The sequence below is a fragment of the Chiloscyllium plagiosum genome, unplaced genomic scaffold (assembly GCF_037043375.1).
Source record: "Chiloscyllium plagiosum isolate Xiang-an unplaced genomic scaffold, Cpla_swu_hap1 HiC_scaffold_20, whole genome shotgun sequence".
Lineage (NCBI taxonomy): Eukaryota > Metazoa > Chordata > Chondrichthyes > Orectolobiformes > Hemiscylliidae > Chiloscyllium > Chiloscyllium plagiosum.
The window spans coordinates 31,190,940-31,218,126 of NW_028270158.1; the positions used below are offsets into that span (position 1 = coordinate 31,190,940).

Sequence of the window (27,187 nt, forward strand, 5' to 3'; positions counted from 1 at the left end):
CCAACTAGTCTACACCGGCCCTCGGAAGAGTAACCCACCCAGACCCATTTCCCTCTGACTAATGCACCTAACACTACGGGCAATTTAGCATGGCCAATTCACCTAACCTGCACATCTTTGGACTGTGGGAAGAAACCGGAGCACCCGGAGAAACCCATGCAGACACGGGGAGAACGTGCAAACTCCACACAGTCGCCGGAGGCTGGAATTGAACCTGCGACCCTGGTGCTGTAAGGCATCAGTGCTAACCACTGAGCCACCGTGCCACCCCTTTGAGGTAGCAATCCTCAGGGCTGCTTCGTTTTGGATGGAGTTGAGTTTCTTGAGTATTGTTGGACCTGCACCCATCCAGGCAAGTGAGGAAAGTATTCTATCACACTCCTGACTTGTGTCTTATGGATGGTGGACAAACACTGGTGTGACAGGAATTGATTTACTCACTGCACTTACACCTGCAATATTAACCTAGTTGATCCAGTTCAGTTTCTGGTCAGTGGTAAGCTCCAGTGAGAGTGGGGATTCATTGATTGCAATGTCAAGGTATGTTGTATATGGTGCCTTAAACAACCTCAGAATGCCCTAAATTATTTAAAGGTAATGAAGTACTGCTTGAAGTGCAAATATTACTGTTAAGAAAGGAAATCAATTCCCATTCATTCCCATTGCACATAATCCCAATGGATAATCTTCCTTCCCATCTGTTTGTTGAACATTTGGTGTCAGGAGTTTCTGCTGAACACTACAAACACTTGGCTAATTTTATAGGCATATGAGAGTGTAACTGTGTTGATAGTATGTGTAGGATAGCGTGTGCGCACATACGCGTCTGTGTGTCTTTGTGTGTGTGTGTGAGAGAGTATGTGAGTAATAACACGTGAGTGAGAGAGTGAATGAGAAATAGAGTGTGAGTGAGATAGATCGTGAGTTAGAGTGTGAAAATGTGAGCGTGTATGTATAAGTAAGAGAGTTTGTGAGAGAGAGAGAGTGAGAGAGAGAGAGTGTGTGAATAAGAAATATGATTCAGATGAAGAATTAGCGGGAAGGTCCATTTTGTGTTGTGCAATGCAGCTCCCTCAGGAAATTTGGACAAGTTAACAACTTAGAGCTTACTTTCTTAAAGTTCTGTTTCCAGGGATCCCTTTTTCCCAACTCAGAAGACGAAGAGTCCACTCCTATTTGAAGAAGGACAATGGAGTAAAATAATGTCATCATCACATTCAGCCAAGCATTAGCTCAATACCGCCTTCTGAATCGCTCTCCTTTCTCTCGCTTGTGTTTTTGTTTGCATCCCTGGATCTGTGTGTATCTTTGTTATAGATTTGCATGTATTTTGAGCTGTATGTTTATGTCTAAGTGTCTGAGTAAGTCAGGATGTGAGAGAGATTGTGGGTAATTGAATATCTATTTGTTTATGTTTGATTGCGAATGAATGTTTTACTGGTACCTGTTCAACTCGACTGCTAAACAATGCTTTCTTTTAAACTCATTTCTCATTCAATACAATCCAATAATAAATGAATAATCCAGGTCCCAGAGAATTGATACATCTCACCTCAGATGCTGATGAAGGCCACTGAGCAACACTCATGGTCATTGTCCATTCCTTGGAACTGTAGAAAGACCACACAAAGTATTACCTGAGTGAGTCAGAAACTAATAAAAAGAAAAATAGATAAATTTATCTGGATGCTGACTCTGCACTGGCAGAAGCAACATCTAACCAGATATCAAAACAAGAACAGTATTGAACTGAAAAATAGTTGCAGACAGCATTCTTTACTGAAAACAAAAATGCTGGAGATCATAGTGGGTCATCTAGACTCGAAATGTTAGCTTGCTTTCTCTCCATGGATGCTGCCTGACTCACTGTGATCTCCAGCATTTTTTGATTTCAGTACAGATTCTAGAATTTGCAGTAATTTGCTCCAGCATTCTTTACTAAATATTCGGACAGTCTGATAATCTAAATATCGAGGGGGAAATACATTTCTCTGTATTGAGTGCTGAGGAGGAACAGTGTTGTAACTGCAATGGGGAATATTTGCACTTCTGTATCTTTCATGAGTCTGTCCAGTCTCTCAGAGTTGGGGAAAGATTGTCAGGTTTTGAGCCTCAGGAACTTACTGACAGGCAGGTCGACAGGTCTTCTGGCAAACCAACTGCTCCTGAATAAACTGGCTGTGCAGCCTGTAATAGCAGAAAACTGTGGGAAAACAAAAGCAGTTTCTTAAACAGTCACATGTACAACAATATTCTTGCTTGTTATAAATATAGAGTTAAGTCTATGTAATTTAAGATTCTCACTATACCTATGTGAAGAAGTGCTTCCTTATTTCAATTTTGAAGTTGGCCAAATTTTAATTTGAAGATTATTAACCCTAGTTCTGGACTATTCCACCCAGTCCTCCCACTGTCCCCCAAATACACAAAGTAACTTCTCAAGTCATATGTTTCGATACCAACCATCGGTGACTTGTGACTGGGGCAGACTTCTGCCACCAATCCTCCTTTCTACTATTTCAAAATTAACAATTTAGCCTCTCAGGGGCACTGTCGAGAAAATCAAAATTTCTAAGGAAACTTCTCAAATTTAAATTAGAATATCATTTTATGGGATGATGACTGAACCCAGCCCCATTGGTGGCCACTAATTGCAGAAGAATTTTCTTTCTGAGTAATTAGACATTAGTAGGTTAGTTAGCTACTGATGTGGCACTGTAACAAAAAGTCTAAAGGTAAACAGAAACTTATCAAAATTAAACTGAGGGCCTTGATGATGGCCTTCATGCTCATGCAAAGCCCACTGATCAGCAAAGAGTCCTTCTTTCTATACTAAGTCTAAGAGGTACCAAATTAGCAGTGGTAGAGTATAAAACATTATTGAGTCTTAGCAAGAGGAGGAACAAGAAGATGTAACTTATTGCATTCCAGCAATAGATACAAGGTACATGGACAATTAGGTACAATCACAAAGGGTATTAGGAGTCAGAGATGATGTGTCTGCTGCCATCAGATTGCTAGATTGCTTCTTCTCCATCTTACGGCTATGTGTCATCCTTAGATTGGCTGGAAATGATTGCAGCTTCAACATGAATCTTTTCAGAAGCGTTACCTTTTACCAAATCTCTGGTTAAATCCTGCAACAATTTTAAATACCCCTCACCCTTTCTCCAAACATCCTGCTGGACATTCTTCCCCTAATCATTAGTTTCAAAAGGAATGAATCAGCAATTCAATTTGTGACTGTTTGTGTGGACCTTGTGTGAATGACCACCGTATCCAAATACTTAGAGGCTACATTATTTCAAAGGGATTCTCTATATGATCATCTTTGGCTGGGATAAAATTCTACCCAAGTGAAAAAAATCTACAGACTGGGGAAGTGTGAACTCACTCCATCCTGGGTAGGTTTTGTGGTTACAATACTCTGCTTTCACTGGTAATGGCTTCTCATAATGGCCACAGCCACACCTACGAATCATCTCCATCTGAAAACATGAGTGCAGGCACATCTGTGTGCAAATCAGAAAATAAGCCATAGGTTAAGGTGCAAACTTTATCCTTAATCATTAGGTCTATTTTGCCTTTTATTTCCCAAAAATTATAAGATTGGCCAAAAATACATGACAAAACATTTTAATTTGAACATTACATATTTTCAAGAAACTTGTTCCCATACAGCATGTTCCACTTGATACAGTTGTAATAGACTTAATATTTACACAACATATACAGCCAAGAATGATAACATCTCAAATTGGGAATTCCAGAAGTGTAATAGATATAAACTCCGATATAGACAACAGCACAGATACTTTAATGGTCAAATTGATATTGGGGCAGCACAGGCTAGAGTTATACTTTGGGATCATATGGAATTGCCGATGTAGCTGACTGTATGGAGGATATCTGGGAAATTGAACTTTCTGATGGGCAAACTCCCTTCCATCTAGAACCATCCATAAAATTACATTTATAGAATTTGGAATTATGACTTTCTTAAGCTTAATAATTAACCAGGAAAAAGATTAAAAACTCATCATAACTCCTTGGTAACTATTAAACTGAACCCTGACTCATCACTGATGATCCCCATGTACATCATCCTCCTACTACGTGCCTTACATCTTCTAGACCATTGACAACATCTCCCCCATGATAATGCAGCCCCCTCCTCCTGCTGGACCTGACACTCCCCTGCCCCCCCACACCGTTGCTGGCCTACCCTTCTGAAACTGATTACTTTACCCCACTCTTGGCTACAATATCCAAGACTTGACTGGACAATGGCCTAAACATCAACACCTTCCCCCCTCCAGGACCTGACAAACTCCTGACCCGAGTCAACGCACCCCTCTACCACAGGTTTGATTGCTTCCCTGGATGTCATTCCACCTACGTCATGTGCCGACACCCTCAGAACAAACACCTTCTTCCTTCCCATCCCCAGTGGTGGACCCCAGGCCCAGCTACACTGTCCACTTGGATCTGCCCCAACATACCTCCCCAAACCACCCTTGGATCTGACAACCCTCTGACATCAATAGTTCTTGCTCCATTTCTGTCCCTTTGTTAGCCTGATCTGCCCTGGAACAAAGGCACACCCACACTCCTGCCTTTGAACCCCTCTCAGATGTGTTTCACCCATCAAATCCATCAATGTTACTGCTGCTAGACCTGACATGCCCTCAATCTCTGATCTATCCTAAGCACACATACACTTACCTGGCACCCTGATATCCCAACTCCCACTAAGGTAACACCCTTACCTTTACCATGCATACTTACTCCATCACAGGAGCTGGCAAAGTGATTTACTGTGCTACTAATTTCCTCCTTCTCCTCCCTCTGTTGGTTCATGAGAGTGATGATGCCTTACCTCATGGATTCAGACACACTGCTAGTCTTGTACACCTCCAGCATGTCTTTGCCAAGCAAATCTAGTAAAAATGAATACAGCTCATCGCTCCTGTGACTTTTTGCTTTATCAAAATACTCATTGGTCTTGCTCTTCCAGAGTTAGAAGCTTGTCCATATTCTCCCACAAGCTGCTGTCCAAGACCTTTGGGATCAAGGACTGGAATACTGGGAGAATGTGCTGTCTGAGATTTATGTTAAAGGGAATCCTCAAAATGTCAGACTGTGGTGACATTAAACAGCCATCTTCTTCCTTCAGGAAAAATCTGCTAATCATAGCACGCTCCTAATGTACCTTCTGAAAGAAGAAACACAAATTTGTCCTTGCCTGTACCATGGAGCAGACTTTGGACTGGAAGATAATTTTTAAATCCTCTGAATCGAACAACGGGCCTAGTCTTTGCTTCTTGGAGATTCCCCTTGACATTGATTCCCATTGACTTCATCCAGACCATATTTTGCATGATTTTCCGGAGTTGGCACCTAATGATTTCTTTCTACACCATTACAATTCTGTCATTCTGTGATTCCCTTTGCTTCTCTATCATCTTCTGAAAACCTTTGAAGGTGAAGAACTTCCTCAGGTTCACTTTGACTGCTTCCCACCAATGTCCTGAGATTCAAAGGGGGTTTCATGGCTTTCCAAACATTGAAATCCTCTTAAGTTCTCGAATGTTTTCTTGGGTCAGCAGACTCACATTCAGTTTCTATGTCCATCTGCTAACTGTCTAGTCTTACTGTATGTGGCAGTCAGCCAGTAGGAGGCAGTGGTCAGAGAAGAACATTTGTCTGATACTGGTGGATCCAAGCCTTAAAGCACAGGACACAAACAGATAATATTATCTTGACCAGGTCAGTCAGTACTATAGTCCATTTGCAAGCTGGCTGAAGACATGCAACTTGTCACTATTCTTTCCATTGTTTCCATCAGTAGTCTAGTCATGATGTCCAAAGTGCTGTTGGCCCTGCTGAATCATCCAACGGCAACAATGATGATGCAGTTGAAGTCACTTTCCAGAATGACCAGTCTGGACATTGGCAGAAGCGACTGGAGGTGAAGGGTGACCAGTGCTTGCTATTTTGAGCTGTGAAATACATGTTAGGAACCAGAGTGCAGGATTTGAGGAGTTATGAGGAGGCGTCTATCCATCTTCTCCTTAATTTTGGAGATGGTGGATGTGTATCGCTAGAGCAGAATACATCCAGCAGAGGTACCAGATTGATGGCATCTTCGACCACCATTGTGATTACTGGATGTAGGAGCAAAGAGCTGTATCACATCCTACTGCAGAAGCAGCTAGTCAGCTTTAGTCTTGGTCAGGTAATTCAAAGTTGAAACACATTGTCTAATAGGCATAACACTATGCATGTTAACTGATGTCATCTGAACAACCATTTTTAGAAATGTCACCATTTGTCTTTTACAATTGCAGTCATCTTCTGTACTCCCAGAGTGGTCACAAATTATTTCACTTTTTGTGGGTCAAGGAAGCCATTCTGGTCTGCTCCATTTGTCCAGTCCAGATGGCATTGTTTGGTCTATGCAAAGTTTGGATTATTCCCTATTGACTGTTCTCCTCCCATATTAGTTCCCCTTTGAGGGCATTGCTGTTCCCTGCTTCCCCGAGCTGAGAATTTTACTGCTCCAGAGTGAGGATGTGCTTGTCTCGCTGCTTCGTAGTTAGTGCATGTTTCCCATTTCACTGTCCACAATGGATTGTGCCTCGGTGTTGTCTCCAGTTCCCTACAGCATTGTGACTCCTTCTCAAGTGTCATCCTTCCCTTTCCTTATCTAAAAAGCACTTGTTGTCTCTGTTGTAAGGGTGTGGTTTCTTGCTGGTGGTTTGAGATGTGAACAAAGATAGGTAGAGGGACAGGTAGTGTTGAGGAACTGAGGAGGCTGCAGAAGGACTTGGAAAAGCTAGGACAGTGGGTAAAGAAGTGGCAGATGGAAAACAGTGTGGAAAAATGTGATGTTTTGCACTTTGATCGAAGAATTGAAGCATTGTCTATTTTGTAAATGGGGAAACACTTTGGATATCTGAATCACAAAAGGACTTCGGAGTTCTAGTACAGGATTCTCTTAAGATTAACATGCAGGTTCAGTGGCAGTTGGGAAGGCAAATGCAATGTTAACATTCATTTCAAGAGGACTAGGACACAAGAGCAGAGATGTATTGCTAAGGCTGTATAAGGCTCTGGTCAGACTGCATTTGGAATAATGTGAGCAGTTTTGGGCCACGTATCTAAAGAAAGATGTCCTAGGGTGGAGGGGTGGGGTGGGGGGAAGGGGAAGGTGGTCCAGCGGAAGTTCACAGTGATGATCCCAGGAATGAAGGACTTGTCATGTGAGGAGTAGTTGAGGATTCTGGGTCGATACTCAATGGAGTTTAGAAGCAAAAGGGGGTACCTAATTGAAACTTACAGAATACTGAGAGACCTGGACAGGTTGTATCTGGAGAAGATGTTTCCACTAGTAGGAGAGACTAGGACTCAACTGCACAAACTCAAAGTGAAGGAATAACCCTTCAGAATGAAGATAAGGAGGAATTTCTTCAGTTATAAGATGGTGAACCTGTGGAACTCATTGCCACAGAAGATTGTGTGTTTTTAAAACAGAGCAACATAGGTTCTTGAATGGTAGGGGGATCAAGGATTACAGGGAGAAGGCAGGAGAATGGGTTTGAGAAACATATCAGCCATGATAAAATTTTATGGGCCAAATAGCCTAATTCTGCTCCTATATCTTATGGTCTTGTGTCATGCTCCCTTTCTAGCTTGCTAGAGGCATGGAAGGTTCTAGGGCACATGTCTTCTATGTTAATGCCAGAATGTTGTCACAGCCCATTGTCTTTGCGATATCCAGTGCCTCCTACCATTTCTTGATATGCCCTAGTTTGGAATATACACACTTCCAAGATGGCAAGGTGGATATTGTACAAGGGCACTATCACCATCCATATTTTGATGTAAACCAACAATGGCTCCACCATGAAGAGTTTCAGCTGCAGCAAGTTCTCCTCCTCAAAGACCTTGAAGAATATCAAGGTTCATGATATTCTTGATGTTCTTGAAGGTTATGAAGAATGTATAGTGCATTGATGTGTCTCCCTCTCCATTTCTATCTGAATAGTATTCTGGACCCCTCTGGGGCATGACTGGCCATAGTTGACACCTTCCTGACCATGGTCTCTTCCCTGAAAATGAGTTGAAGTCTTACCTGCAATGAATAGGTCTTGTTGTAAAGGTTTGTCACAAGAACGTCAGCTCCGTCTATTGTACAGTCACTATATGGACTGCTCAGCCTCTTCAATACAGTCTAAATAAAACAGCAAAACACGACTGTTTGGAAAACAGTGTAGTCCCTAGAAATTTCCGAAAGAGGTAAATTACAGTCAACAAAACCATCGTCACTTAGTGTATGCTTGTGCAGTTTTTTTCTTAAACATGTGTCAATGCACTAGAGAGAATTTAGCATGATTTGGCAAGCCTCTGTACACCAAGTGAATTAATCATATCATTTAACATGGAATGGTTACAGCACAGAAGGAGGCCATTCAGCCTGGTGTCTCCAGACCAAAACTGAATGATCTAATATAAGAAGTGTGACTGCTTCTTGAAGCAAGCATCCAGGTAACTTCTCCCTTTCCTGATGTAGCTCAATGTCTGTAGTTTGGATTCAGCTCCTCACCTCAGATGAACCAATGTTTTATAAAGGTTCACCATAGCTTGCTTTCTTTTGCAGTCTATTTAGAAATCCCAACTTTAATTGCATTAAAAAGATGCACAATCATAAACCAAGAACATCAGGTCCTACAAGTCTTAAAATAAGCATCACAGAAGAGAATTCATGCAGCAATGATGTGATTGTGAGACACTAATGTAAGTGGTGAAACCTTTGTTTTAAATTTTATTTTGCTTCTTCTCATTCTTATAACCAAAATATATTGCTTCAAACTCTCCTGCATTAAATTTTATATGTTACATGCCCAACCATTTCACCGGTCTGTCCACGTCCTCTTGAAATTTGTTACTATTCCCCTCAATGCTTCTAATGTTTTGTACCATCTGCAGAGTTTGAAACTGTACCCAGCGTAGGTCATTAATACATTTCAAAATAAGCAATACTGACAGATAAGGAACTCCACAAATACTTTCCATCAGTCTGAAAAACAACATTTCATCACTACTCTGTTTCCTGTCTCTCAACCAAATCCGTATCTATGTTGCCACTATCCCCTTTAGTCCATGGGTGTGAACTTTGCTGTCAAGCCTGCTTTGTAACATTTTATCAAAGGTCAGCTGGAATTTGGAACCACATCAACCACATAACCCTCAGCAATCACACCTCTTCTCTGTTTGTCCATCAAAAAAACTAATCTCAGTCAAGCAAACAAGTATATTCATTTTCCCACCCCTTCCCTCTCTCTGTTCAAAGCACATCGATTCAGTCCATTTATGCTGGCTGCATTTCTATATTCCATTCTGGAAAGCTACTTGGTAAAAGATAGTACTGGAGGCAATTTAATTAAAGAATTAAACATTACAGCATCAACTAAACTCAATCACCTCCAGTTTCAGTGCCTTTTGAAAGTGTATCTTTTTTAAAGATATGCTGAGGTGAAACCATAGATTCTGCCCATCACTGACAATCAAACACAATTAAAATACAATTAACTGGGCCTGATGGCATTTATCCTAGGATTCTCTGGGAAACAAGGGAGGAGATTGCAGAGCCATTGGGGTGACTTGATAGAGGTGTACAAGATGACTAGGGATTTAGATAGGGTTGACCATGAGAACCTTTTTCCACGTATGGAGTCAGCTATTACAAGGGGGCATAGCTTTAAATTAAGGGGTGGTAGGTATAGGACAGATGTTAGGGGTAGATTCTTTACTCAGCGAGTCGTGAGTTCATGGAATGCCCTGCCAGTAGCAGTGGTGGACTCTCCCTCTTTATGGGCATTTAAACGGGCATTGGATAGGCATATGGAGGATAGTGGGCTAGTGTAGGTTAGGTGGGCTTGGATCGGCGCAACATCGAGGGCCAAAGGGCCTGTACTGCGCTGTATTTTTCTATGTTCTATGTTCTAACACTCTATAGGAATTCCGTAACATCATCTCTGTCTCACTCCAATTCTTAATCCTAATGTACGACATTTTTAAATTGCAGCACAACAGTTTTATCCATTCTTTTAAGAATCTTTGGTCAGATAAGCTCAAACTTTGAATTCTGATGAAGAGTTGTATATGGTTCAAAATTTTGACTCAGTTCCTCTCTCCACAGATCCTGCAGGAATTGCTGAGTTGCTCCAACTTTTCCAGTTTTTATTAACCTCAAAATCTCCCCTTTTTTCTCTGAATAAAACAGCCCTGACCTTGTAGCCATGAGATTTGCTGAGACACCTGTCAATGTGGAATTATAGGTAGATCATTGAGCCCTTTAAGACTGCTCTGTCATTCAATAAGATCATGGCTGATCTGTTTGTGATCATCAGCTCTCGCATGATATTTAATTCCCAACCCTCCTCAACAAAGCTCCAATTTGTTGCTTTACCATTTCGAGGCCCATAGCTGTCTCCGTTGCTGTCTGTACTTCAATTCCCATGTCTTCCACAAAGGGCTCTTCATTCTGATCATGAATGACAATTGTTCCCCCCATTGAGGTGACCAGAAATGGATTATACTCATTTTCATCCAAATGCAAAATCATTTTCAGGCCTGGGAGAGAGGAAAGAAAGGTATGTGTTTACACAGCATATATGATGACTTAAGGACATCTCATGCCTCGGGTGACTGTCTGTGTGGAGTTTGTACGTTCTCCCCATGTCTACATGGGTTTCCTCCGGTGCTCTGGTTTCCTCTCACAGTCCAAAGTTGTGCAGGTTATGTGGATTGGCTATGCCAGAAATTTCCTGGATAAGCAGGTTAGGCGGGTTAGCCCTGGTAAAATATCCCAGTGTGGGGTTATAAGGATTTGTTGGGTATGGGCGAAATACTACTTGTTGGTAAGTGTAGGCTTATTGGATCTTTATGCTCTGTAGGGAGTCTGTGACCCCCAAATTGCTATATAAGCAATGAACTATAGTGACTGTTGTATAATATAGGAAATACAGCAGTCAATTTGTGTATAGCAAGTTGTTACAACAGAAATGACCAGATCATTTATTTTAGGACATAGGAGAAAGTGAGGTCTGCAGATGCTGGAGATCAGAGCTGAAAATGTGTTGCTGGAAAAGCGCAGCAGGTCAGGCAGCATCCAAGGAGCAGGAGAATCGACGTTTCGGGCATGAACCCTTCTTCAGGAATGAGGAGAGTGTGCCAAGTATGCTAAGATAAAAGGTAGGGAGGAGGGACTTGGGGGAGGGGCGTTGGAAATGCAATAGGTGGAAGGAGGTTAAGGTGAGGGTGATAGGCCGGAGTGGGAGTGGGGGCGGAGAGGTCAGGAAGATTGCAGGTTAGGAAGGTGGTGCTGAGTTCGAGAGTTGGGACTGAGACAAGGTGGGGGGAGGGGAAATGAGGAGAAAGTGAGGTCTGCAGATGCTGGAGATCAAAGTTGAAACTTTATTGCTGGAACAGCACAGCAGGTCAGGCAGCATCCAGGGAACAGGAGATTCGACGTTTCGGGCACAGGCCCTTCTTCAGGAATGAGCAGAGAGTGTTCAGCAGGAGAAGATAAAAGGTAGGGAGGAGGGACTTGGAGGAGGGGAGTTGGAAATGTGATAGGTGGAAAGAGGTCAAGGTGAGGGTGATAGGTCGGAGTAGGATGGAGGCGGAGAGGTCAAGAAGAAGACTGCAGGTCAGGAAGGCGGTGCCGGGCTGGAGGGATCCGGCTGAGACAAGGTGGGGGGAGGGGGGGATGAAGAAACTGGTGAAGTCCAAGTTCATCCCCTGCGGTTGGAGGGTTCCCAGTCGGAAGATAAGACGCTCCTCCTCCGACCGTCGGGTTGTTGTGGTTTGGCGGTGGATGAGTCCAATGACCTGCATATCCTCGGTGGAGTGGGAGGGGGAGTTGAAATGCTGTGCCACAGGTTGGTTGGGTTGGTTCGTCCAGGTGGCCCAGAGGTGCTCTCTGAATCGCTCCGCAAGTAGGCGGCCTGTCTCCCCAATATAGAGGAGGCCACACCGGCTGCAGCGGATGCAGTAGATGATGTGGGTGGAGGTGCAGGTGAATCTGTGGCGGATATGGAAGTTTCCCTTGGGGCCTTGGAGAGAAGTGAGGGGGGAGGTGTGGGCGCAAGTGTTGCACCTCCTGCGGTTGCAAGGGAAGGTGCCGGGAGTGGTGGTTGGGTCGGTGGGGGGTGTGGATCTGACAAGGGAGTCGCGGAGGGAGTGGTCTCTACGGAAAGCTGATAGGGGAGGGGAGGGAAATATATCCTTGGTGCTGGGGTCTGTTTGGAGGTGGCGGAAGTGACGGCGGATGATGCGCTGTACATGGAGATTGGTGGGGTGGTAGGTGAGGACCAGTGGGGTTCTGTCCTGGTGGCGGTTGGAGGGGCGGGGCTCAAGGGCGGAGGAGCGGGAAGTGGAGGAGATGCGGTCCTGGTGGTGGTTGGAGGGGGAGGGGAAATGAGGAAACTGGAGAAATCTGAGTTCATCCCTTGTGGTTGGAGGGTTCCTCGGCGGAAGATGAGACGCTCTTCCTCCAGCCGTCGTGTTGCCATGGTCTGGCGATGGAGGAGTTCAAGGACCTGCATGTCCTTGGTGGAGTGGGAGGGGGAGTTAAAGTGTTGGGCTACGGGGTGGTTGGGTTGGTTGGTCCGGGTGTCCCCTGAAATGTTCCGCAAGTAGGCGGCCTGTCTCCCCAATATAGAGGAGGCCACATTAAGTGCAGTGGATGCAGTAAATGATGTGTGTGGAGGTGCAGGTGAATTTGTGATGGATATGGAAGGATCCCTTGGGGCCTTGGAGGGAAGTAAAGGGGGAGGTGTGGGCGCAAGTTTTGCATTTCTTGCGGTTGCAGGGGAAGGTGCCGGGAGTGGAGGTTGGGTTGGTGGGGGGTGTGATTTTCGTTTCCCCAGTCCCCAACACCTTATCTTCACCATGGACATCCAGTCCCTGTACACCTCCATTCCCCATCATGAAGGACTCAAAACCCTCCGCTTCTTCCTTTCCCACCGTACCATCAGTACTCTTCTACTGACACCCTCCTTCGACTGACTGAACTGGTCCTCACTCTGAATAACTTCTCTTTCCAATCCTCCTACTTCCTACAAACCAAAGGAGGATCCATGGGCACCCGCATGGGCCCCAGCTATGCCTGCCTCTTCGTAGGATATGTGGAACTGTCCATCTTCCGCAGTTACACTGGCACCATCCCCCACCTTTTCCTCCGCTACATCGATGACTGTATTGGCGTGGCCTCGTGCTTCCACGAGGAGGTTGAACAGTTCATCCACTTTACCAACACCTTCCACCCCGACCTCAAATTTACCCGGACCGTCTCAGACTCCTCCCTCCCCTTCCTATTCCTCTCCATTTTGATCTCGGGTGACTGAATCAACACGGACATTTACTATAAACCGACTGACTCCCACAGCTACCTAGACTACACCTCCTCCCACCTTGCCCCCTGTAAAAACGCCATCCCATATTCCCAATTCCTTCGTCTCTGCCGCATCTGCTCCCAGGAGGACCAGTTCAATACCGAACAACCCAGATGGCCTCCTTCTTCAAAGACCGCAATTTCCCCCCAGACATGATCGACGATGCTCTCCACCGCATCTCCTCCACTTCTCGCTCCTCTGCCCTTGAGCCCCGCCCCTCCAATCGCCACCAGGACAGAACCCCACTGGTCCTCACCTACCACCCCACCAACCTCCATATACATCATATCATCCTTCGTCATTTCCGCCACCTCCAAACAGACCCCACCACCAGGGGTATATTTCCCTCCCCTCCCCTATCAGCGTTCTGTGACTCCCTTGTCAGGTCCACACCCCCCACCAACCCAACCTCCACTCCCGGCACCTTCCCCTGCAACCGCAAGAAATGCAAAACTTGCGCCCACACCTCCCCCCCTTACTTCCCTCCATGGCCCCAAGGGATCCTTCCATATCCGCCACAAATTCACCTGCACCTCCACACACATCATTTACTGCATCCGCTGCACCCGATGTGGCCTCCTCTCTATTGGGGAGACAGGCCGCCTATTTGCGGAATGTTTCAGAGAACACCTCTGGGACAACCAGACCAACCAACCCAACCACCCTGTGGCTCAACACTTCATTTTGATCTCGGGTGACTGAATCAACATGGACATTTACTATAAACCGACTGACTCCCACAGCTACCTAGACTACACCTCCTCCCAACCTGCCCCCTGTAAAAACGCCATCCCATATTCCCAATTCCTCCCACTCCCACTCCACCAAGGACATGCAGGTCCTTGGACTCCTCCATCGCCAGACCATAGCAACACGACGGTTGGAGGAAGAGCGCCTAGGAACCCTCCAACCACAAGGGATGAACTCAGATTTCTCCAGTTTCCTCATTTCCCCTCCCCCCACCTTGTCTCAGTTCCAACCCTCGAACTCAGCACCACCTTCCTAACCTGCAATCATCTTCCTGACCTCTCCGCCCCCACCCCCACTCCGGCCTATCACCTTCACCTTAACCTCCTTCCACCTATCGCATTCCCAATGCCCCTCCCCCAAGTCCCTCCTCCCTCCCTTTTATCTTAGCCTACTTGGCACACACTCCTCATTCCTGCAGAAAGGCTCATGCCTGAAACGTCGATTCTCCTGCTCCTTGGATGCTGCCTGACCTGCTGCGCTTTTCCAGCAACACATTTTCAGCTATTTTAGACATAGAACATTACAGCACAGTACAGGCCCTTCGGCCTTCAATGTTGCGTCAACCTGTGGAACTAATCTGAAGCTCTCTATTCTATAGTATTCCATTCTCATCCATATGTTTATCTAATGACCATCTAAATTCCCTTAAATTTGGCAAGCCTACTACTGTTGCAGGCAGTGCGTTCCACATCCCTACTACTCTCGGATTAAAGAACTACCCCTGTCATCTGTTCTATATCTATCTATATAAAGCTGTGTCCCCACGTGCTAGCCATTGCCAACCGAGGATAAAGGCTTAGTTGAGGAATAAATATTGGCAAGGACCTCTGGAAGAACTCCATTGCTGTTCTTTGATTTGTGCCATGTGATCTTGTATATTCATCTGAAAGGAGTTTGGTTTAACATTTCATCTGAAACACAGCGCTGCCAGCAGTTTAGCACTCCCTCAATACTGGATTGTCAGGATTAGATTCTCAAATTGGGAGGGGTGCCTGAACTCATGAGCTTCCAACAAAGAGGACAATAGAGATACCTACTGAGCCATGGCTGATTGCCCAATCCTCCTGAAAATTTGGTAACTAAAGGACAAGCATTTAAAGAATAAAAGGAGAGGTTGAAGAAATGTCTTATATAGAGGATATGGAATGTTCAACTGGAAACATTTGAGGGAAGCAAACTTTATATGAACTTTTGAAAGCAAATTGGATAAATGCTTGGGAAAGAAAACTCAGGTACTGGGGAAATTGGAGTTATTTCAAAGAGCCATCCATCACAGGCACAATGGGTCAAATTATCACCTTCTGTGCTGCCCAGTTGTGTAATATTAGTTCCTGAGTGCAATCATGGATCTATCGAGTGGGACAGTGTGTTTCATGTAAAGTTGAAACTGTTGATAGGAGGATAATGGGAATAGAAGAGAATAACACCTCATATGGCTGAGATGCTTATCAGTCAGTTTGAGATGGATGTCAGTCAGAGATTTTGATGGATCTCGGTCAGATTTTACACGCAAGATGAAGTCTGTCTTGAAGGTCATCTACTTTGTGGTTATAATCATTAGCAAAACTTAGGAAACAAATTGAAATTGCTGGAGGAGAAGGAAGAAAAATAAAGAGAAATATGAGATGCAAAATGAATGATATAAGATTTTGTTTCTTGATAGCTTCAGTGAGTTAATCCATATGCTAATTGAGCTATTCAAGTTGTGAAAGATCCAGAATTAAGCCCTGCTGTACATTGTTAGCTGGTAGTGGACTGTAACAAAAAGGCCATGATGTGGAGGTGCCAGTGTTGGACTAGGGTGGGCAAAGTTATAAATAATACAACACCAAGTTATAGTCCAACACGTTTATTTTAAAGTACAAGCTTTTGGAGCAATTAAACTCCATCTGCCACTTCTCAGCCCATTGGCCCATCTGGTCAAGATCCTGTTGTAATCTGAGGTAACCTTCTTCGCTGTCCACTACACCTCCAATTTTGGTATCAACTTACTAATTGTACCTCTAATGCTCACATCCAAATCATTTATGTAAATGACAAAAGTAGAGGGCCCAGCACCGATCCTTATGGCACTCCACTGGTCACTCTTAGCAGAACTTATACACTTAATGGTAAGCTCCTAGGGAGTGTTGCTGAACAAAGAGACCTTGGAGTGCAGGTTCATTGCTCCTTGAAAGGGGAGTCGCAGGTAGATAGGATAGTGAAGGCTGCGTTTGGTATGCTCTCCTTTATTGGTCAGAGTATTGAGTACAGGAGTTGGGAGGTCATGTTGCAGCTGTACAGGACATTGGTTAGGCCACTGTGGGAATATTGCATGCAATTCTGGTCTCCTTCCTATTGGAAAGATGTTGTGAAACTTGAAAGGGTTCAGAAAAAATTTACAAGGATGTTGCCAGGTTTGGAGGATCTGAGCTACAGGGAGAGGCTGAACAGGCGAGGGCTGTTTTCCCTGGAGTGTCAGAGGCTGAGGGGTGACCTTATAGAGGATTACAAAATTATGAGGGGCATGGATAGGATAAATAGGCAAAGTCTTTTCCCTGGGGTCGGGGAGTCCGGAACTAGAGGGCATAGGTTTAGAGTGAGAGGGGAAAAATATAAGAGAGATCTAAGGGGCAACTTTTTCACACAGAGGGTGGTACGTGTATGGAATGAGCTGCCAGAGGAAGTGGTGGAGGCTGGTACAATTGCAACATTTAAGAGGCATTTGGATGGGTATATGAATAGGAAGGGTTTGGAGGGATATGGGCCGGGTGCTGGCAGGTGGGACTAGATTGGGTTGGGATATCTGGTCGGCATGGACGGGTTGGACCGAAGGGTCACTTTCCATGCTGTACATCTCTATGATTCTATGATGATGCAGGATCATAGGACACAAAATTTAGAGTAAAAGATTAAAGTGTCATTCAACATGCAAAGTAATGAACAAACCTAGATTGCAGTTAAGTCTTTAATCACTTAGAATGGGAATGCAGCTTTAGAGTGATTAATATGTAAATCCCAGAACTCATTTCAAGTCACATTCCTGAAATAACTTAAGCTTTTGTTTAAAAAAAAGGTGACATCTCAGCTCAGAAAATGCATTAAAGGTGTGAGGTAGAGTCTGTCTAACTGCCTACAGATTGTGTGCTTTTTGAACAAAATAGAATGCAGCATAACAATGCAGAGTCGTCGAACAGAAGCTGACAGCCAAGGTCGGTACCAATGAAGATGGCCTCAACCAGGATCTTGGGTTCATGTCACACTACAGGTGACCCCACTACACTCTACACTCTCACACGTACACTCATGCACAAGCACACATACACACACATACATATACACTCTTACACACAATCACATTCACACAGACCCACTCTCAAACACACCGTCTCTCAGACACACACATACACCCACACTCATATTCACGTGCACATCCTCTCACAGGCATATCTCCATCACACTCATGCACACACACTATCAAGCAAGCGCGTGCATGTGTACACACACACGCGTGCACACGCACACATACAGGCGCGCACACGCACACACGTACGCGCACACACACACGCGCACGCACGCACACACGCGCGCGCACACACAAGTCTATTGAGTGAATTTGCATTTGCAGATTTGTTTGTGCAGATTTATTTTGTTTTGTTCAAAAAGAACACAATTTATAGGCAATCAGTCCATGCGACATTTTATAAATTCTTACTTTGAAAATAGAACCAGTCTGACCCAAGGCTGGGATACAGACAGACGCTAACCTCACACCTTTAATGCATTGCCTGAGCTAAGGTGTCACTTTTTTAAAATAAAAGCTTAAGTTATCTCGGGAATATGACTTGAAATGAGTTCTGGAATTTACATATTAATCACTCAAAACCTGCATCCCCATTCTAAGTGATTAAAGACCTAACAGCAATCGAGGTTTGTTCAATACATCATATCAGTTATATGACAATTTTACCTTTTACTATAAGTTCTGTGTCCTTGATCCTGCCCCACTAGCTACCTGAGCAGTGCTCCGAAAACTTGTGCTTTTAAATAAACTGTTGGACTGTAACCTCAAGTTGTGTGACTTAACTTTGTAACAAAAAGGGACCAGAATAAAGGGTAGGCTGCACCTGGGGCCCAGAATAAAATCTGTATCCACGGGCTAGTGTAAGGTGCAATCCACACCCAGGGATTCAAGAGTGATGGATAGGCCACACCTATATTAAAGGTTAGGCTGCTCCCAGGGACCAGAGTAAAGGATCTAAGTTTTCATCTTAATGAGCTGGGACCTCTTGCAACATTGCATGCTAAGGGAAGTGTGCTGCAGTACATCTGAATTGCTCAGCTTGAGCTGAGACACATCAGTACCTGTGATTGTAGTGTGTGTATGTAAAGCAGTGATAAAAGTTCATTGAATTCCTCACAAACTATGTGACCCATTTCTCATCCTTATGATATGGACTTAATAACTGTATTACAGTATAATAGTGACAGACCATCAGTTTATCAAGTCACCTTACTCTCAGCTACATAGAGGGGTCAGAATAAAGGATTGGCCCATCCAAGGGGCCAGAGTATATTGCACTACCAGAGTTAAATAGAACTCACTTGAAGTTCAGTTTTCGCTTTAATCTTGAACATTGCCTCTCTGTTGGAGGTAAATATTTTTTAATGTCTGCTTTTTTTTTTTACCATTTTCACTGCCACCAATGATGGTCTGGAGAATGCTGCCATTCTCTCCACTGTTGAAGGTGAAACAGTTTCCGTGCAGAGGATGGTGCATTAGGCTGAAGTTCCTGCATTAAGGACAGACAGAGACACAAATCTTAGTAGCTGAACAAGGCAGTGCAGTCATTGGAAAAAAAGGACAAATGCTGTCACTTAGCTAGCATGTGTTTGGCTTCAGAATGTCTGTCATTACTGTTCCTCTGATTGCAGCACTTCCTCATTATCACCCCTCTAATATTGCTGCATCCATTCCGTACAGCTCCACTGAATGCAGAACCCCTCAGAGCTCTATCTCTGAAACACTCCCTCAGTGCTGCCCCTCCAACAAGGCAGCACTCCCTCAGTGATGCCACTCTAATAGTGCAGCACCATCTGATAGATTCCCTCAGTGCTTCCCTTCCAAATGTGCATCATTCTGTCATTATTATCCTCCCACAGTGCAGCACTCCCTCCATCCTGCTGCTTTGATAATTTAACATTTTCTCATTACGGTCCTCTGTTGTGTGCCTTCAATACAGTCCTACAGTGCAGCATTCCCTCAATATTGCAGCTCCCACAATACAATGCACTCTCAATATTGCTCCTCTGACAGTGCAGCTCTCCCACAGCATTACCCTTTAGCAGTACTGTTGCCAGAGCAAAAAGGGATGTTAGCCTGGAGAGAGCCTTGAACTCATGACTACAACCAGTGGCTAGAGCACTGTCCATTTAGCTAAGGTTTAATAATTAATACATTAAAAATCTCAATACATTAACCTTGAATCACATGGTAGTCCATCGAACCGACAGCTGAATATAAGGTCATCAGCGGAGTAACCCATCTGCAGTTTCTTTTCATGAGGCACCTGTGCCATGATATTGAGATAGTGCAGTCGGTACCATTTCTGAATGGCAGTTATGCCTGAGCTGAATGTGTATATAATGCAGGTAGAGTTTTCATTATTGTCCTTGTCGCACTGTCACCATAGAGAGGGAAAGAAGAGAAATGTTATCACTAAGAGAGGCAGCAGTCACGAAGGCACAAGGTCATTGCCATTTGCACTCTTCATTGATAGCTCAGTAGGTCAACACCCATCCTCTTGATAGAGTCAGCACCAGTCCACATGCTCTGGTCAGTGTCAGTTCACTCACTCCTGCCAGTGCCAATCCACTCCCTCTAATCAGTGCCAGCCCACTTGTTCTAGCTAATACAAAGTCCATTCATTCTAGTCAGTGCTAGTGCACTTGTTATGGTCAGCACCAGACCCACTGTGTCTAGGAAGTGCTAGTTTGCGTGCTCCTGTCAGCATCAATTCATTTAATTCCAATAAGTTCCAGTTTACCAGACCTGGCGGTGCCAACCCATTTAGTCCAAACAACACCAGTCCACTTGCTCCATTCAGAGCCAGTCCACTTGCTCTAAACACTGCCAGTCCATTCACCCTGTGAATGTCTATCAACTTACCTCAGTCAGTGCCAGTCCATTTGCTCTGGTCAGTGCCAGTTCACTCACTCTAACAAGTCCCTTAAAACAATCAGAGCTAGTCTATTTACTCCAGTCAGTGCCAGGCGAATCATCGCCAGTCTGCTCAGTTCATTAAATGCCAGTCCACTTGCACTGGTTAGCACCAGTCCACTCATGCAATTCAATGCCAATCTACTCACTTCAGTTGGTGCCTCCTATTCACTCTGGTCAGTGCCAGTCTAGCCAAATATGTCAATGCCTGTCAATTCACTCTGGTCAGTGGCAGTATGCTTGATCTAGTCAGTGGCAGTCCATTAATTCAGGTCAGTCTAATCCACTCTCTCATCCTGGTCAGATCTTGACCTAGTGTTTTTGTCAGAATCAGCCTGCTCACTATGGTCAGTGCCAGGCTGTTTACTCTGGTCATTTGGGCCACTCGATACAAAGGATGCCATCTTCCTTCTGACCCCTTCATTGAGCTTTGTTTCACAACCCCCTCCACTCCCCATGTTATCTTTGGGCCCAAAGGAGCTTAATTTGAAGCTGGGAGACTGGAAGTGGAACTCACCAGATGGAAGCCAACCAGTTTGGTTTGATCCTGTGTGTTGATGCTCTCAAAGGACTCGATTTTCACCGTACCATTAATCCTGTGCCGTTTCTTGGTGATGAGATCAGATACGATGCTGTACTCTTGGGTAACCAACTCGATCCACATCAATGGAATATTTGGGAACAGGATGTCATCTTGGTTATTTGCAGCAAGCTGGTGGAGAGCTTTCACATGAGTGTTGTTGGGATTATCAATTAAGCGGTAAAGCTCGTTTATGGCCATCAGAGTGTCCTGGTCTAGTTTCTCAAAGAGATGTCTTGTTGCATTGTTTCTGTGAAGAGACATGAGTAAACTCAATGAATAGGAATCACTGGGCCAATACATTTCAAGATCGATCATGCTCAGCTTCCATTATCCTTGGAGATGACAGTGGAGTTGTTAAAGATTGATAATGACTAATTCCCACCAATTAGATGCCTGACAGTCCCAGATATGAACTGAGGGTCATGCAGCACTGCCCTTTGATGTGAAGGGCAGTGTTTGTCACTGGCCACTCAGGTGTTTTCCTATCTTCCTGGTGGTGGAATTTGAATAAAGATTCGTGCACTTTGTGTCTTCCACTGTGTCTCACACCTGCACACACACACCATGGGTGCTGGGAAAAGAATAAGCACTACCGCACTTAGGTGGTAGTGTGGGGGTTAAATTAAAAAAAAAAGAAAATAAACTGAGGGTCATGCAGCATTGCCCTTTGATGTGAAGGGCAGTGCTTGTCACTGGCCACTCAGGTGTTTGCCTATCTTGAGAGTTGAATCAGTGTGTGTGCATGTGTGCAAGGACTCTCCTCCTTGAAGGGGACTGTCCCTGGACTAGCTGCCCTGCATCGAGAGAGAGGAAGGAAAGAAGAAGGAAGAAGAGGAGGAGGCAGAAGTAGAAGGAGGTGAGAGATTTTGAGTCTGGGGCCTACTTTTGGAGCTGCAGCCAGGGCCTCACCCAGGTCAAGGGAGTGTTGCTGCTGACCTGGGGCCCACTCCCACTGCTGGTCTCTGGGACCCCGCCTGGACCTGCCTCAGCTGTTGCTGCTTGGGGCCTGCCTCAGTGCTGCTGCCTGGGACTTGCCTTGGGGCCCCTCCCAGGACCTCCACCACTGCTGCTGTTGTTAGAGGCCTACCTCCACTGCTGCTGCCTTGGACTTGCGTTGGGGACCCTCCCCACAGGTCTGCCCCCCCACCACTGCAACCAAGGGCCTGCCTAGGAATTGCCAGAGGCCTGCCTCCACTGCTGCTGTTGTCTGAGGCCTGTCTCCACCACCGCTGCCTGGGATTCGCCTTGGGGCCCCTCCCCACAACCTCCACCACTACTGCTGCCTGGGACTTGCCTTGGGGACCCTCCCCAACAGGTCTGCCCCCCACCGCTATGACCAAGGACCTGCCTAGGACTTGCCAGAGGCCTGCCTCCACTGCTGCTGTTGCCGGAAGCCCTGCCTCCACCACCGCTGCCTGGGACTCGCCTTGGGCCCCTTCCCACAACCTCCACCACTACTGCTGCATGGGACTCAATTTTGGGGCTGCCCGGGACTTGCTTTGGGGACCCTCCCCAACAGGCCTGCTCCCACCGTTGTGACCAAGGGCCTGCCTAGGATTTGCCTGAGGCCTGCCTACAACACTGAGGCCTGCCTCCACCACCGCTGCCTAGGACTTGCCTTGTCCCTCCCCAGGACCTCCACCACTGCCACTGCTGGAGACCCACCTCCACTGCTGCTGCCTGGGACTCAATTTTGGGGCTGCCTGGGACTTGCCTTGGGGGCCCTCCCCAACAGGTCTGCCCCCACCACTGCGACCAAGGGCCTACCTGGGACTCGCCCGAGGCCTGCCTCCACCGCTGCTGTTGCCTGAGGCCGGTCTCCACCGTTGCTGACTGGGACTCGCCTTGGGCACCTCCCAGGACTTCTGCTGCTGCCAGACGCCCACCTCCACCGCTGCTGCCTGGGGCCTACCAATATCCAGCAGCAGAGTATGGCGAGCCTGAAGGTCGCGGGGCCCAGCCGCACCTACGCCGGCGTAGCCGCTGCGTTAGGCTCGGCTGTCCCAACCCCGCCCGCAACCCCCTTCAGGCACCTGACTAAACGCCTGGGGGTAAAGGCCTATCCCCACCCCAACATGTCCATCGAGGCCTGCAGCAAGGCCATTGCTAGTGTGGTCGGCCCACTGGCCATCGTCGCTTCGGCCCGGATGTACGGGAAGGCCGTCTTTTTCCTTAAGACTGAGCAGGCGGTCCACCTGACTGTGGAGAGGGGGCTCACTGTGGGCGGGACACATTTGCCCGTCGACCCTCTGGAGGTTACGGCCCAGAGGGTGGTGATCTCCAGCGTCCCGCCTGTCATTGCCAGCGAGCTCCTTCTCCCCCACCTCACCACCGTGGGGGAGATCCGGTCAGGGGTCCAACTACTCCTGCTCGGTCTTAAGGATCCCGCCCTCCGACACATATACTCCTTCCGACGCCAGGTGTTCATTTGCCTGGCCCGGGAGGAGGTCACCGAGGGCTCATTCACCCTCCTCCATGAGGGCGCGGCCTACCGCACCTTCTGGACGGCGTGCGGTGCCACCTGTGCTGCGAGGTGGGGCACATTAGAAAAAACTGCCCCACCCAGAAGGCTGCCCAGCCCGTGCCAACGGCTGATGGTGGTGCCGCCGCTCCCCCTCCCCCAAAGTCTACACCACAAGCCCCGGCACCGGAGGCTTCCGATGCTCCGGCCTCTGGGAGGGAGGGGGGTGAGCGTCTGGCTGGCCAGAAGGCGCAGAAGAAGACGCGATGCGTCAGGCCCGCCCACGGGGAGACAACCCTATATCCTTCCCCGACACCTAGCCCACGACCTGCCCCGCCCCGGCACGACAATGCCCCTGCGGCCGTGCCAGCATCGCCCCGGCGCAGGAACCCTGACCCCCAAACCCGTACCTGACCCTGGCCCCACTGACCCCACATCCCCCTCCCCCCAACCCCGTTAGAGAAACCCCTGGGGCTTCAACGCCAACCCCTGGCGCTGTAACACCTGACCTGGGGCACCCAAGCCCCACCCCACCCAGCCAGCCACACCCTGGCACTAACCTGGGGGGAACCACCACTGCCCTACCACCTGCAGCGACTGTATCTCTGGGCCCTGGAGAGGGAACTGGGCCCCTGCCCCGCCTGCCGTCACCTGATAAACCAGGGGTGGGGCAGGAAGTGACAAGGCTGACCCTCCCCACCCTGGCCACGCCCCCTGTCTTCCCCCAGCCAATCGTATTCTGGGAAAGGCTGGGGGGAGGGACCTTGGGCCCCATGACCACCAAGGCGGGCGGGGAGGGGAAGGTCCATAAATTCCCCCTGGTCTCTCTAGGGAAGAGGCACCAGCCCCTGGAGGAGAGAGACATTCCATCAGTGTGCCAGTGGGGCTGCCCCTCTCCAGGGGATGAGCCAACGGTGCCTCTTGACTGTCCCGTACTGCGGCCTGACCTACCCCAACCCCCAGGGGCTACAGCGTAGCCTCCTGCTGCCTCAACTCCTCCGGCCCCTGTGGAGGACTTTAACAACCACGAGGGCCGTGGACTTTAACAACCACGGAGGACCCTCTGCTGGGTTGTCGAGCGGCGGAGGGGAGGAGGGTGTTATGCTCGCTCCTCCCTCCCAGACTGTTTTTCTGGGGGCCTTGGCCCTGGGGGAGGACCTTTTCCCTGAGGAGCCGGGCGTCCCGGTGTCGGGAGAGGAGTGGGACCCGAGCCTCTGCCGCCCGACGACCTGAACTCAGGACGTTCTGGGAAGGGGTGTGCCGAGGAAGGTACCGCCGGTGACCCTGGGGGTGGGGTCGCTGGGGGTTTGAGGCCGGTTGGTGGCGCCGGACCAGCCCCCATCCTCTCGGTGGGGGGGGGGGGGGGTCGGTGACTGAGGGCGACCTCCCGGAGGAGGGTTCGGGATCGGTGGCGGACACCGGCGATGATGCGGACTCTATCTGCAGTGACATTTTCAAATCCCACCGATCTCCCCCTCATCCCCCTTGAGGAACTCTGGGAATTTGTCGAGGAAACTCTGAGTCGCCGGGATAGAGCCCAACTGGCGCTTGACCGCTGGAGCTCCTTCGAAAGAGTTTACTGCTTGGCCCACGCTGCTCGCCAGGCACCTGGGCTCGACGTAAATGAGCGAAGGCGAGTCAGGAACTTCCTGGGGGCACTCCCGGTGAGGTCGAGTGACTTCTGTGCCCCTCCCCTGTCCTCCCAGTAAATGTATATATCGGTTTTTAACTGTACTGGTGGTGGTTGCACAATGCTTCTGACATGGAGACCACTATAGCCAGCTTCAACATCAACGACAGCAGGGAGTCACAGCGCAGATTCCAGATACTCCCGTCCCGGAGGACCGAGAGGATGTGGTGTGCTTCCTGCAAGGAAGCCACTTGCCTCCTGGGGGGGGGGGGTCGTCTACATGAGTCACCTCACCCTCAGATCTGGCGGGGTGGCTATCCTGTTGGCCCCGTATTTTCAGCCGGAGATCTTGGGGGTCAGGGAGCCCGTGTCAGGCCGCTTGCTTCACCTGACGGTTCGGCTGGTGGGGGCGCGGTGCTTCACTTGGTGAACGTCTACGCTCCCCTGGCCGGGCCGAGGCAAGCGAGCTTCTTCAAAGAAGTGTCCGCTCACCTCGCCTCCATCGACGAGAACCAATGCGTCGTCCTCGGGGGAGATTTTAACTGCGTCCTTGAGGTAAGGGACCACGGCGGTGCCCGCTCTGGCTGGGCGTGGGGGAGGAGGTTGGGGGACTTGGTCAAGTCCTTCGACCTGGTGGACGTCTGGCGGAATCTCCATCCCGACTCCATTGCCTTCACCTTCGTGAGGCCTGGGGTCGGAGCGTCCAGAATCGAACACCTGTACGTTTCGTGGGCGTACACCTCCTGTTTTCCGAAGGCCTCCACGCAGCAGGTGTCGTGCACGGACCATCACCTGATGTGGGCGGAACTCCTTCCGTTCGGCGCCAGGCTCGGCTCCACGTACTGGCACTTTAACAACCTGCTGCTGGAGGACGAGCGGTTCCGGGACTCGTTTCGTCGCTTCTGGGCCGGCTGGAGAAGGAAGCGGGGAAGCTTCCCCTCCCTGAGGCTATGGTGGGACGTGGGCAAGGCTCACGTCCGCGTCTTCTGTCAGGAGTACGCGAGGGGGTCGACGAAGAGGCGGAAATCCAGGATCGGGGAGTTGGAGAGGGAGTTGCTCGACCTGGAGTCACGCCTCGGTCAGCCCGACGCGGACCCGGCCCTGCGCGGGGTGTACGAAGAGAAGAAGGCCGCGCTCCGGGACCTGCAGCTCGTCGGGGCTCGGGGCGCGTACGTGAGGTCGCGGATCCAGCTCCTCCAGGACCTGGACCGCGGCTCCCCCTTCTTCTACTCGCTGGAAAAAAGGCGTGGCACCCGTCAGCAGCTCCTTGTGCTGCTGGCCGACGACGGGTCCCTCGTCTCGGATCCGGAGGGCGTCAGGGCCCACGTCCGAAACTATTACACAGCCCTGTTCTCTCCGGATCCGTCCAGCGAGGATGCTCGCAGAGTTCTGTGGGAGGACCTGCCGCAGCTCGGCCCGGAGGACGCCGGAAGGCTCGACGCTCCCGTCACTTTGGAGGAGCTGACCGGCGCCCTCGACCGGCTCTCGAGGGGCAAAACCCCGGGGCTGGACGGGCTGACTGTGGAGTTCTTCAGGGCGTTCTGGGACGTCCTGGGGAGCGACTACGCACAGGTCCTGGGGGAGTGTTTAAATGCCGGACAGCTGCCCCTTTCTTGGCGCAGGGCGGTCATCGTCCTGCTGCCAAAGAAGGGGGACCTTCGTTCCTTAAAGAACTGGCGTCCGGTCTCCCTCCTCGGCACGGATTACAAAATCTTCGCCAGGGTGTTGTCTTCTCGCCTGGCCTCCGTGCTGGCCCACATGATCCACCCGGACCAGTCCTACACGGTCCCGGGCCGGAGGATACACGATAACGTCCACCTGGTCCGGGACCTGATCCATTTCTGTCGACGGGCTGGTCTGCCGAGCGCCTTCCTGTCTCTCGACCAGGAGAAGGCGTTCGACAGGGTCGATCACGAGTACCTGCTCGGGACTCTGCGGGCATTCGGGTTCGGGGCGCAGTTCGTCGCCCGGATCCGACTTTTGTACGCCGCCGCAGAGTGTCTGGTTAAAGTTAACGGGTCCCTGACGGCGCCCCTTCGCTTCGGGAGAGGAGTGCGTCAAGGCTGCCCCCTGTCCGGCCAGCTGTATTCCCTGTGCGTGG

At 48.5% G+C, this 27,187-nt stretch overlaps 1 protein-coding gene across 2 annotated transcripts in view; it reads right to left on the minus strand.

The window, feature by feature from the left end:
- LOC122560396 (epithelial sodium channel subunit gamma-like) overlaps nt 1-27,187 on the minus strand; it is a 47,775-nt gene that overhangs the window by 6,974 nt on the left and 13,614 nt on the right. For both annotated transcript variants that reach the window (XM_043711027.2, XM_043711028.2), the window contains 9 exons: nt 20,930-21,242; nt 19,674-19,873; nt 18,882-18,985; nt 10,475-10,638; nt 8,138-8,236; nt 3,395-3,512; nt 2,125-2,203; nt 1,553-1,610; nt 1,111-1,172 (listed from right to left, as the gene is read on the minus strand). In XM_043711027.2, the coding sequence (XP_043566962.2) occupies nt 1,111-1,172; nt 1,553-1,610; nt 2,125-2,203; nt 3,395-3,512; nt 8,138-8,236; nt 10,475-10,638; nt 18,882-18,985; nt 19,674-19,873; nt 20,930-21,242 (1,197 nt within the window). The remainder of the gene's footprint in view (nt 1-1,110; nt 1,173-1,552; nt 1,611-2,124; nt 2,204-3,394; nt 3,513-8,137; nt 8,237-10,474; nt 10,639-18,881; nt 18,986-19,673; nt 19,874-20,929; nt 21,243-27,187) is intronic.